Genomic DNA, 13187 nt, shown 5'->3' with positions numbered 1-13187 from the left:
CGAAACGTCACTGCCTGCGACAAAATATGTTCTTACGTCACATATGCGACCTATGTTTACATTCGCAAACAATATGGATGCCCTCACAACGGTTTTGTCGCTGTTTTTTGTCCAGGCGCTTTTTTCTTTTACGAGCCCAGATACTGCTCCATGTTCAAGAACATGGACAATGTTAAGGATGGTTATTTTATTATTTAAGTGACTTTGAGAGACGGAAGCTTACTGTGATTGGATAGGATTTGGGGAACTACTGCCACCTAAAGGTAAGGCATGCTTATGAACGTGCATAAAAATGCACTTCTGTGGTTACGTGTGGAGGAAGTTTTCTCTAAAAAAGGAGGTTGTGTGTTTGTTTCTAGACGGAGGGAGCAGGATATTCGTTTTTACAAAAACCCGGCTACGTGTGGACAAGGTCTTAAGCCCCGTTTCCACACAGCAATCCAGTACGGATCGGTACAGTTTGGTATGGTTTGGTTCGATTAAGCCCGATCCCGTTAGCGTTTCCACAGCCACCCGTGCCCTATTCGGTAGGCGGCGTGTAAGCCGGATGACGATAGCCGCTATGTAAATAGCGTCATATGATAGCAACCGCTAACAGCTAACTAAAAAATTCAACAAATGAGAAAAACGCTACACAAACAAAACCAACGCTGGATGACATCCAGCAGTTCATCTACTCTGTCACTGACATGTGACTCTTTATTACAAAACTCAATCAAGCTTTGTTTTAGAGGCTGTGTGCCACGAGGAGAAATACAGACGTAAACAATCAGCAGTGTAGTCAATGGTTCAAACACAGCAGAGTTTTGTTTGCCGACATAACATGGGAAGTGACGATTCTTTCAACCAATCAACGGACTGCAGTGTTTAGCTCCACCTTTTCGGGTCAGCTCAACGGTTTTGGCGCTAAATTTTGTCCAGGCGCTTTTTTCTTTTTACAAGCCCAGATACTGGCACCCTAACGGAAGGGTCCCAAAAAGTGGGACAGTACAGATCGGTTATTTGGGAATCTTTCCCGGGATTAGTCGATGGAAACGCCGCAAAATGCGCGCCGTACCGAGATGAACCGAGCCGGACCGCTCGGTGGAAACAGGGCTTTAGTCTCTGTCTTTGTTACCCTCTGTGTCATTTCATTGTAGTTTGTTGAGTGCCATGTGTTGTCAGTCTGTAGCCCGTTGTTTGTTTCCTCTGCTCCCTGGATTTACTTTGTTTTTCTCCTTGTAGATTTTGGACATTTTGGATTTATTTTAAATGAGTTTTGTTTGTTGCCTTCTGTTTAATTAAACCAACCTCTTTTTACCTGCATTTTGGTCCTTCCTCCCTGTTTTCTGCCCGCACCCGTGACAGAGTTGGCTTTTACCATTTTTATTGTCAAAGAAAATGATAAAAAATGATAAGTTTATGAAACCATATTCATCTACAGAGATCAAAGATGTTATCTATCGAGATAAACAATTTTTTTTTATGTCGTTGTATGTTTGTCTATGTGTACAGCGACCTGCTGTTTAACCAGCTGTATTCTCAGCTGGCGGAGAACATGGTTGCCAAGGGTGTCTTTCTGGAATCACTGGAGTCATACATTGTTGCGGACCGCCTTGGTCACCTCACCACTCCCATCATGCGGGACCTCCTAGCTCATTACCATAGCACTGGTAAAATGGAAAGCCTGGAGAGATGCATTGTTCACCTGGACATCACCAATCTTGATATTCAGCAGGTGTGTGTGTCTTTGGATTGTAAAGAGCCCTTAATTCAGCAGTTGCCTTCAATAAGCTAAAACTAGCCAGCCCTTACAACAAAACGGAATAATCAGAATCTTTATTTCCATTTGAATCATTGTCACTGAAGGTTGTGTATCTGTGTGTACATGTTCAGGTGGTTCAAGTATGTTGGGAGAACCAACTCCATGATGCAATGATCTACGTTTTCAACAGGGGAATGAATGACTTCATAACGCCTATGGAGGCAAGTCCTTTAGTTTCACTTTTAAAATGTTGAACTTAATGCAATTGTACGTGTTAGACCTGTGGGTGACGTCACTTAGGCTATGTTCAAAACCACAAACGTACATACTGCTGTTACATATTCAAACAGTATGCAAACCGCCTACTAACTCAACCGTTAGTGTGCTGTTGTCACCATACAAAACTATGGGTCATTTAGTGTGTTTTGGATCCGAGCTCCAATGGATAAGATAGCTGAAAGAAGCAAAATGTTCTCTTGATTCAAATAATTACTTTGTAGACGTGTATTTTTTCTTTGTTGATAAGACGACATTAGATGGCAGATGATAATTAATAAAATTACACTATCTGTTGCCTACTCTATGTTTGTGTTTTAGAAACTCTTTGCAGTGATTGGGCCACCACTTAAGTATGGGAGGAGCCTAACAGGTAAGGCTGAAAACCACACTCTCTGTACTCGGCGTTGATTACACCAACCATTTTTAGTATAACTGTTGTACATAGTGTAATAAAACATGAATATATTATTCAATGTTTCCCTTTTTGTATTTTTGGACAGATGAAGAAGTGGTGATGGGGAACAAACTTCTGGTGTACATAAGGCAAGTCCCAAAGATATATTGGTTTCTACATAAAGGCCATCAAGTCTTGCAGCTACCATACAATATATCCAACAGTTATAAAATACATATAATCTACCTGGTGTAGACCAAAGCAGACTTCTAAAGAATGTTGCAGTCCTTTGCATGGCCAGTGAATCTACAGTATAGTTTCTTGTACGTGGGGACTTTTTTTTTAAAATAAACACAAATAACTTTTTTTTAGTTGCCACCTTTATCAGAGCCAAGCTAAGTCGATGCAAGCTAGAAGTGTGACTTCTGAAATATAGATTTCATTAACTATATCCTCCCACTCCTCTATTGTGTGTGTGTAGTGGGGGGATGTAGCTAGTGTCTAGTTATCATTTTCTTACAGGCCATTATCAAAATGCCAAATAGAACATTGAAGTACCCAACAAAACAGTCAACTTTCCACCAAAAAATAACTACACAACTCAAATGGTATTGTCTCTGTAAATATGACTTTCAAAATATTGTGGGTTTCTGACCAGAAATTTCTAATTGTTGGACAATCCTAAAGTATGTGCCAATGGTTGGCATCCTGGCTCCCACATTGTTACCAACATTTTGGAACCGCTCCTGTGAAATAAGATTTTTGTTTTGGGGTTATAAAGAACCTGATCAGACACTTCTATCCAAATTCTCTCCATGTTTATGAGTTAGTACATTTCCACAGAGAGTCACAATAATTCTGCTATGCTTCATTTGAGATTGTGAAATTCCCTTCTTTTTCCCCTATTCTTTTTTTTTTTTTTTCTTTTTTTTTACATATGCTGTCGAATATGTTGTTTTTTTTTGTCATGAAGCCTTTCTCTAGTCTGCATATAGAACCTCTCTGTACGTCTGATTTTTAAGCTCCTATGAATTCCTTCAGTACAGGTTCATCCATGTCTGGTGGGGAATGTTTCAACACTTTGTAAAAATAATGCAGCAATTGTAAATATCTGTAGAAGTCCTGTTGTTTGAGGGCATATTTTGTCTTCAAAGTCTGAAAATCCATCGAGTGCCCCTTATCAGAAACTGGAAAGAGTGTGGTTATTCCTTTACTTGTCCAGTCTTTAAATCTGGAGTCCACTTGGTTAGGCTTAAACTCATGATCATAGGCACACCATCTTATAATACTCTTTTTTAATACCTCTTCAGGCTCTAAGTTGGAAATTAATCCTGAGGTTCTGTATATCATCTATAATTTTCCCTCAGTAATTATTAGCAAGAATTGACTGGATTGGACAGTTCTCATTAAATGAAAGTTCAATGTCTTTCCATCTGGATTTGTAGTCTTTTTTGCATAGATTCAACAATGGCCTTAATTGAGCTGAGTAAAAATAATCTTTCATATGTGTTACTGTCATACCTTACCTTTTGGGGAGTTGTAATGTTTAAACCTAACTCTAGGTTTTTTTTCTTGCCAAATATATCTGGAGATAATTCTGTTCCATTCAGAATTTTTTTTTTTTTAGAAATATCAAGAAGTAGAGTCTGAAAAAGAAATAAAAATCTTGGAAGGATAATCATTTTAACAGATTCAATCCTCTGTGTGAGACTCATAAACGGGTTACAGTTCCATCTTTGTATATGTGATCTTAATTTAGTCATAAGGGGGTTATAATTAATCTTCCCTCATGTGGGAATTTCTTTCGGTAGCAGTATACCTAAGTATTTCAGACTACTCTGATCGTACTTCAACCTGAATTGTCCCTGTAGCTGTTTTATTGGAGTAAAACTAAAGGTCATTATCTGGGTTTTTTGAACATTAAGTTTATATCCTGAAAATAGACTGAAGAAGTCTAAAAGCTTCATCATTTAAAAAAAAATGAGTTGGAAGGTTCAATTAAGTATACTAGTAAGTTGAAAATAAAAAAAATACTTAATTCTGGAATATGCAGAATTGGGGTAAGAATAATGGGTGTAATCTTGTCTTGTTGGATAGAAGTCCCTCCAAAGATCCATTACACCCAGTTCTGACATGTCATTTCTAAGTTTCTTTTGGAGAGAGGTTTGTGGGCAATCTTTTGAAGAATCCAGTCTGGTCATAGACATTTATAAGCATTTTTTTGACACCTTCTATATTTCCAGAAATAAGTAGATATCTCCCTTTCTTGCCCAGTAACTTAAAGGAGTTTCTTTGAGACAATAAAATTGCTACTCCTCTCCTCCGCCTGATTTATATGATCAATCATCAATCAATCAATCTTTATTTGAATAGCGTCAATTCATAACAGATGTTATCTCGAGACACTTTACAACAAGCAGGTAAAGGACCTTACTTATGGCTATATTACAAGAGCCCAGCTTAATCCGTCATAGTGTGGCAAGAAAAAACTTCCCTTTAACAGCCAGAAATCTTCAGCAGACCCGGGCTGATGACGGAACAGCCATCTGCTAAACTGCGCTGGGCTTGAAAATGGGATGGGGAAGATGGGATAAGATGCAGAAAGAAGGGTAGGATAGGAGGGGGGGGGTGTTTGGGCAGGCCATCCTCATCAACAGAACCGAAGAACCTAAGAGAGCTTAGCAGCTCCCAGAAAAAGGAGAGGTTAGTAACTTCAATATAAAGATAGTGACAAGCAGTAATAAGATATGAAAGCAGAGAGAGAGAGAAAGAGAGAAGAGATCCTGGTGCCAGTTCCCCCGGTAGTCTAGGCCTATAGTAGCATAACTATGAGCTGGTCTATACCTAAGCCAGCCCTAACTATAAGATTTATCAAAAAGAAAAGTTTCAAGTCCATTCTTAAAAGTACCAATGTGTCTGCTTCCCGGACCCCAACTGGTCGACGATTCCAAAGGAGTGGTGCCTGATAACTGAAGGCTATAGGCACCACGAGCAGGCCTGCATTCTGGGAGCGTAATGTTCTCGGTTTGGTAGTACGGTACAATGAACTCTTTAAGATAGGATGGTGCTTGACCGTTTAGAGCTTTGTAGGTGAGAAGAAGGATTTTAAATTCTATTCTAGATTTTATAGGGAGCCAGTGGAGAGAAGCCAATACAGGAGTAATGTGGTCCCTTTTCCTAGTTCTATTCAGAACACGAGCTGCAGCATTTTGGACTAGCTGAAGGGTCTTTAGAGATTTACTATAGCACCCTGACAAAAGAGAATTACAGTAATCCAATCTGGAGGTAACAAATGCATGAACTAGTTTTTCAGCATCATTTTGCGACAGGATCTGCCTGATCTTAGAGATATTACGAAGGTGAAAATAAGCTGTCATTGAAATTTGTTTAATGTGTGAATCAAAGGACATATCCTGATCAAACAGAACTCCTAAGTTCCTAACAGTGTTACTAGAGGCTATGCTGATACTACTAAGGGCCGTTATAGCATCAGAAAAAGTCTCTCTGAGGTTCTTAGGTCCAATCACTATAACTTCAGTCTTGTCTGAGTTAAGCAGCAAGAAGTTTCTGGTCATCCAGGTCCTGATGTCCTTAAGGCAGGCTTCTAGTTTACATAGCTGGTTGGTGTCATCGGGCTTCATTGATATGTATAGCTGAGTATCGTCTGGATAGCAATGAAAGTTTATGGAGTGTTTTCTCATAATACAACCTAGAGGAAGCATATATAATGTAAAGAGAATCGGTCCAAGCACTGATCCTTGAGGCACTCCATGGCTAACTTTGGTGTACATAGAGGACTCATCATGAACATGCACAAACTGAGATCTGTCTGATAAATAGGATGTAAACCAACTTAGAGCAGTCGCTGTAACTCCAAGCAATCGTTCTAGTCTCTGTAACAGGATCTGATGGTCAATCGTGTCAAAAGCAGCACTAAGATCTAACAGGATGAGCATGGATAGAAGTCCCCTATCTGAGGCTAACAGAAGATCATTTGTTACTCAAACTAGTGCAGTCTCAGTGCTATGGTAAGCTCTAAATCCAGACTGAAACTCCTCAAACAAGCTGTTGTCGTGGAGAAAGTCACTCAGCTGATTAGCTACCATTTTCTCTAAGACCTTGGAGATAAAAGGAAGGTTAGATATAGCTCTATAGTTAGCTAGAGTTCCTGAATCAAGAGTAGGCTTTTTAAGGAGGGGTTTAATTACAGCTACTTCAAATGACTGGGGTACATAACCAGTCACTAAAGATAAATTGATCATATCTAGTATGGAGCTGCTAATTAAGGGAAACATTTCCTTAAACAGCTTGGTTGGGATTGGATCTAAAAGACAGGTTGACGGTTTAGTTCTGAAAGATTAATTGGAAAGAAACAGTCAAGGCTCGTATCAGAATTTTGAATTGTTTTTGCTGTGTCCAAAATATAGGAGGAATCTGTACTGAGTAAGGGTAGTAGGTTGCTAATTTTGTCTCTAATGTTTAGAATTTTATCATTAAAAAAGTTCATGAAATCATTACTGCTAAGGGCTAAAGGAATCGATGGTTCAATGGAGCTATGACTCTCTCTCTGTCAGCCTGGCTACAGTGCTGAAGAGGTATCTAGGATTGTTTTTATTTTCTTCAATAAGACACGAGTAATAGGCAGTGCGGGCCTGTCGTAGAGCTTTCATCTATTATGACTATCTTGCCAAATTAAACGTGATTTTTTCATTTTGGTGGAGCGCCACATTCTTTCAAATTTAAAAGACGTTAGTTTTAGAGTACGGGTTTCTGAGTTGTACCTTGGAGCTAATCTCTGTCGTTTGATTGCCTTCTGTTTTAGGGGGGAGATTGAATCCATAGTAACTCTTAAGTGAATCCACCGCACTATCTACAAACTGATCAAGCTGAGAGGGACTAAAGTGATTATAAGAGTTTTTAACTGGGTTCGGGCATGGTACAGAATCAAAAGCAGCTGAAATAGCTTGAAAAAAACACTTCAGAAAAACCCATCCTTTTTAGTTTTTCACGTTCATAGGAATTCAATTGCGTCTCTTGTAAGACTACAATTTGTGCATCTTTATTCGTTTTATTTCTAATTTTACTCCTTTTAGTGGGTTCAGAACTCGATTTACGTTAAAAGAAACAATTTCAAACTTATGGTTTTCAGCCATTGTCTCTTATGGGTGTTACACCTGTTAGAATGCTCCCTAAACAGAAAGTACACTGCTCAAAAAAATAAAGGGAACACTTAAACAACAGAATATAATTCCAAGTCAATCACACTTCTGTGAAATCAAACTGTCCACTTAGGAAGCAACACTGATTGACAATCAATTTCACATGCTGTTGTGCAAATGGAATAGACAACAGGGGGAAGTTATAGGCAATTAGCAGGACACCTCAAGTAAAGGAGTGGTTCTGCAGGTGGTGACCCCAGACCACTTCTCATTTCCAGTGCTTTCTGGCTGATGTTTTGGTCACTTTTAAATTCTAGCGGTGCTTTCACTCTTGTGGTAGCATGAAACGGAGTCTACAACCGACACAAGTGGCTCAGGTAGTGCAACACATCAATGAGAGCTGTAGCAGGCAGGTTTGCTCCGTCTGTCAGCGTAGTGTCCAAAGCATGGAGGCTACCAGGAGACAGGCAGTACATCAGGAGACGTGGAGGAGGGCAACAACCCAGCAGCAGGGAGGAACAGCACTGCCAGAGCCTTGCAAAAGGACCTCCAGCAGGCCACAAATTTGTCTGCTCAAATGGTCAGAAACAGACTCCATGAGGGTGGTATTAGGGTCCGACATCCACAGGTGGGGGTTGTGCTTACAGTCCAACATCATGCAAGACGTTTGGCATTTGCCAGACAACACCAAGATTGGCAAATTTGCCACTGGTGCCCTTGCTCTTCACAGATAAAAGCAGGTTCACACTGAGCACATGTGACAGAGTCTGGAGACGCTGTGGAGAACGTTCTGCTGCCTGCAACCTGCCTGCAACCTCCAGAATGACCAGTTTGGTGGTGGGTCAGTAATGGTGTGGGGTGGCATTTCTATGGGGGGCCACACAGCCCTCGATGTGCTCGCTAGAGATAGCCTGACTGGCATTAGGTACCCAGATGAGATCCTTAGACCCCTTGTGAGACCATTTGCTGGTACGGTTGACCCTGGGTTCCTCCTGTGCTAGACAATGCTAGACCTCATGGGGCTGGAGTCTGTCAGCAGTTCCTATAAAATTAAGGCATTGATGCTATCGACAGGCCCGCCCGTTCCCCGGACCTAAATCCAATTGAGCACATCTGGGACATCATGTCTCGCTACATCCACCAACGCCACAAGGCACCACAGACTGTCCAGGAGTTGGCAGATGCTATAGTTCAGGTCTTGGAGGAGATCCCTCTGGAGACCATCCGCCACCTCATCAGAAGCATGCCCAGGCGTTGTAGGGAGGTCATACAGGCATGTGGAGGCCACACACACTACTTGTTTTAAGGACATTACATCAAAGTTGGATCTGCCTGTAGTGTGTTTTTCCACTTTAATTTTGGGTGTTACACCTGGGTTCGCGTCCGGCCCGTGGCAACTGTACTGCATGTCTTTCCCCACTCTCTTTCACACTTTCTAATTTATCCACTGTCCTACAATAAAGGCTAAAAGGCCAAAAATAAAGCTTAAAAAAAAAAAGAATACTTCACTCGTTCAGCTCTAGGATGTGTTATTTTAGTGTTCCCTTCATTTATTTTTTGAGCAGTGTAGTAAACAAAAACAAAAAAACACATCCCTGTAATTTGCCTGAATTGCTGCAGTTTCTCTTTGTATGGCAGCTGGGAGGCCACCCTGACCATGATCGATAGTGTCCGTCAGGGTCGGGATTCTGCCACGTCGGCCCTCTGACACCTGCCCTGTAGACAGGAGTTGTATCTCCTGTTAGTCCGGACTGACTGCAGCTGGTATGATGTTGACAGGAAATCCATGCAAAGCCATGTCGACTGTTGCTTCGGTTGCACTTTGATATAAACAAGTGCTATTACTGTAGAAAACTCTTAGTTTGGCTGGAAAGGGAGTCTGAAATTTCACCTTTTTCTCTTTTAACAATCTCTTTGCTTCAGCATGTTCCATGCATTGTTTAAGTATTGTACATGGGTAATACTGGTCTACGTACAAGCAGGTACTGCTGTGAAATATCTCACATCTTTTTATATATATATATCTTAATATCTTTTTTGCCATACTCTACTGATCACTTCCTCCTTTACACCCTGTAACTCGCTAACTTAGCACAATCGATTGGGGCTTTGCCTGTGGGTTATTGGATTTCAGCGCTAACGCCCTATGTGCTCTTTCAATCTTTAATTCTGTATCTTGTGGAAAATCAAGGGGATCCTTCAGGAGGTTTTTCAGGAAGCTAGATGTGTCATTACCCTCTGCTGATTTGGGTATTCCGTAGATTCAAATGTTTTCTCTGCGAGCCCATCCCTCTTGTCCAGCAGCTTAGCTTCTATGTTAGCCTGCCGCTGTGTTAGCCGTTTTATCATCATGGCTGCAGCCTGCAATGCTCACTCTGCCTTTTCAATCTGCTCATCTGCTGCTTCCAGTCGATTGTTAGTTTTACAGTTTACAGTTCTTGTTTTATCTCTGTGAGCTGTTGTTTGTTGTCCTGCCTAAAGTCTTTGAGTTTGTTTAAAATGCTTCGTAGGCTAGTGTCTCCTGTTTGGTCATCCTCACGAGAATCATTAGTGGGAGAGCTACTTCGACAAGCGTTACTCTGTGTTCAATCATTAATTTTTTCAGTCAAAGATGTGGTTTTCCTACTTCTTGCAACCCATGTTAGTTTAGAACATCATGTTCTAAAAGCACTTATATTTTATTTTGTTCTAAAAGCACTTATTATTACTTGAACTATTTTCAGGGTTATTTCGTCAACTTGTTGGGGGGCACAAAAATGAAGCCACCACTTTGAACATGAACTGGAAGAAATGCCTTTGCCAAAAGCCTTTTCAAAGCCTTTTCAACATGAATCTGTGTGTGTGTGTGTGTGTGTGTGTGTGTGTGTGTGTGTGTGTGTGTGTGTGTGTGTGTGTGTGTGTGTGTGTGTGTGTGTGTGTGTGTGTGTGTGTGTGTGTGTGTGTGTGTGTGTGTGTGTGTGTGTGTGTGTGTGTGTGTGTGTGTGTGTGTGTGTGTGTGTGTGTGTGTGTGTGTAGCTGCTGTCTTGCAGGAAGGGCATATCCGCTAGGAGACATCCCTGAAGACCTTGTAGTTCAAGTCAAGAACCAGGTACGTGGGTACTGGATATGTATTCATTTAAAACTGAGGATGTATATTCTTGCATATCTGCTTTCCCGCACTTTACTTCCTGCCAGAGGTTGCATCTTTAAAAAACATTTGAGTAATGTATTTGTTCTATTTTTTGCTAAGAAAAAATATAGACTTTGGATGTGTGGTCATGATCATAGCTGAACAAGGTAATGAAGTTGCAGTTTTTTGTTTTGAAAAATATGGTAAATTGATTTCAGTTTGAATAGGGCTACTCGAACTACACAAAGTGCTTTATTCATGGCAGGTCACACTTAACCATTCACACCACATTCATACACTGATGTCAGAGGCTGCTATGTCCATCATTAACTTAACTGATTCATAAACATTCAAATGCCACTGGTGCAGACTTTTTTCGCTGAGCTATCACCGAGCCACAGAAGCCCCAGCAGTTAGTGGCTACTAGAGAAAGCGAGTATAAGTTTATCTTACTGTTTAATTGTTGTTTTTTTCAGGTGTTTGAATTCCTTATCCGACTCCACTCAGCCGACTCGTCAGAGGAGGAAGAAGTTTTCCCATTTATTCGTTCACTCGTCCACTTTGATACCCGAGAATTCTTTAATGTCCTTGCCATGGTGAGATTTCTTGAAATAATTTCAAATGATTATATTTATGTTTATGTATTATTTTGAATCACTTCTTTTTAACACAACTTTAAAGTAACCTACTTGCTATTTATTTGCAATTGGATGTGCAGTAGCTGGATTTGGGATAAATAAAGTAGCTACCTATTTATCTCTCTGTCTCCATATTCATCTAGTTCGCTATCCAAGGGTTGAATTTCCCTCGGGATCAATAAAGTATCTATCTATCTATCCATCTATCCATCTATCATCCATCCATCCATCCATCCATCCATCCCTCTATCTATCCCTCTATACATCTCTTTATTTCTTTATAGTGTTTATAAAGAATAATTCATACTTGTTCTTTTGGCCTCAATCTCGAAATATTACTTAAATGTCATTTAGACAATAAGACAATGTTCAATTCAGAAAACACATGCAAAGGTTGAAATTCTTGGTGGCTGTCAGCCTGGTGCTGTTTCTGAATATTTAAATCATTATGTTTTAACTGATTTGTCAGACTACAATCTACTATGTGACAAGCCATAGTTTTCATACAATGAGCGCTGCATGATAAGGGACTAGCAATGTGACCTAAGTAACAGTATGTACAATGCAATATAGCGATGAATAAAACAATCTAGTCAGGAAGTATTAGCCGGGAAATATTTTAGTGACAATCATGCCCACAATGATATTTAAATTATAGCAATATGCAGTAGAGTGATTATTTAATGATAAGGGATAGGGATTGTCTTCAATAAGATATGATGCAATGCAACGACAGTGTAAATATTTGGTCTAATTCTAATTTAAAAATTGGTTCTTACTTTATTCTAGACATTTGAAGACTTCAAAAATGACAAGCAGGCCCTAGAATACCAGCAGAGGATCGTGGACATCTTGCTTCAGGTAAATCCGTCCGTAGGTTACTTTGGTTTTTTTTGTTTTTTCACATAGCTGAATATAGAATAGACAGCATGGAGCATAACGAGGAGCGTAAAGTGGTTGTCAAAAAATCTTGCGGAATTGTCGCCAGCAGTGGTAGATAGTATTGTCTTTTTCTCAACATACTTTAACGTCTCATCACATCAGACGAGCAACTGTTACAAGAGAGAATAAACTAAAAAGAGTCAAATGGCCATCTCATGTATCAGTATATATACTGTATATATTTCATTAAATTTATATCTTTCAAGTTAAACAATACACAGATACTGCACTGCTTAGGCATGACTCATGCGTGCCGTACCATACCAAGATGAACTGAACTGAACAGCGAGGTGGAAACAGGGCTTTATATGTATACTATTATCCAGCTTGGCCAGGTGTCCAGTGTGAAAGAGGTTTTTAACTCAATGGAAATGTTCCTTGTTAAATAAAGGCTGAATGAAAATATTTGTTTTCATTTTTCTGCATATGCTTCTTTCTAATTATTATTAATTATATTTTATATTATTATATAGGTGATGGTGGACAACTCAGACTTTACTCCTTCCCAGGTCGGAGGGCTCTTCACTTTTTTGGCTCGCCAGTTAGCCAAGCCGGATAACACACTATTTGTGAACAGGAAACTCTTTGATCAGGTAACCTCTCTTACTGGTGGGACACTTAAAGGGATATTTCACCCATTTACATGAAGCTGTGTATCATTAGAAACATGGTAGTAGTGTTGAGTGGTCGTGAATCCCACACTCATTTTGCCCTGAGATGAGAAAAATGTGTTTTTCTTTGCTTGAAAGTTTTCTTCATGTGATGCAAAAAGCATCATATTGCATCACATGAAGAAAACTTCCAGGCAAAGAAAAACATATTTTTCTCGTCTCAGGGCAAAATGAGGGCTGGACTCACAACCATTCAACACTGCTACCACGTTTCTAATGATACACAGCTTCATGCAAATGGGTGAAGTATC

General features: G+C 40.0%; 1 protein-coding gene across 1 annotated transcript in view; it reads left to right on the top strand.

Annotated features, from left to right (window-relative positions):
- vps8 (VPS8 subunit of CORVET complex) overlaps positions 1 to 13187 on the top strand; it is a 129300-nt gene that overhangs the window by 56280 nt on the left and 59833 nt on the right. The window contains exons 21-28 of the mRNA XM_079362628.1: positions 1495 to 1717; positions 1876 to 1965; positions 2342 to 2393; positions 2524 to 2566; positions 10592 to 10664; positions 11162 to 11281; positions 12113 to 12184; positions 12739 to 12858. Coding sequence (XP_079218754.1) covers positions 1495 to 1717; positions 1876 to 1965; positions 2342 to 2393; positions 2524 to 2566; positions 10592 to 10664; positions 11162 to 11281; positions 12113 to 12184; positions 12739 to 12858 — 793 coding nt within the window. The remainder of the gene's footprint in view (positions 1 to 1494; positions 1718 to 1875; positions 1966 to 2341; positions 2394 to 2523; positions 2567 to 10591; positions 10665 to 11161; positions 11282 to 12112; positions 12185 to 12738; positions 12859 to 13187) is intronic.

Source organism: Symphodus melops (assembly GCF_947650265.1).
Source record: "Symphodus melops genome assembly, chromosome: 15".
Taxonomy (NCBI): Eukaryota; Metazoa; Chordata; class Actinopteri; order Labriformes; family Labridae; genus Symphodus; species Symphodus melops.
This window is presented reverse-complemented; position numbering and strand designations above follow the sequence as displayed.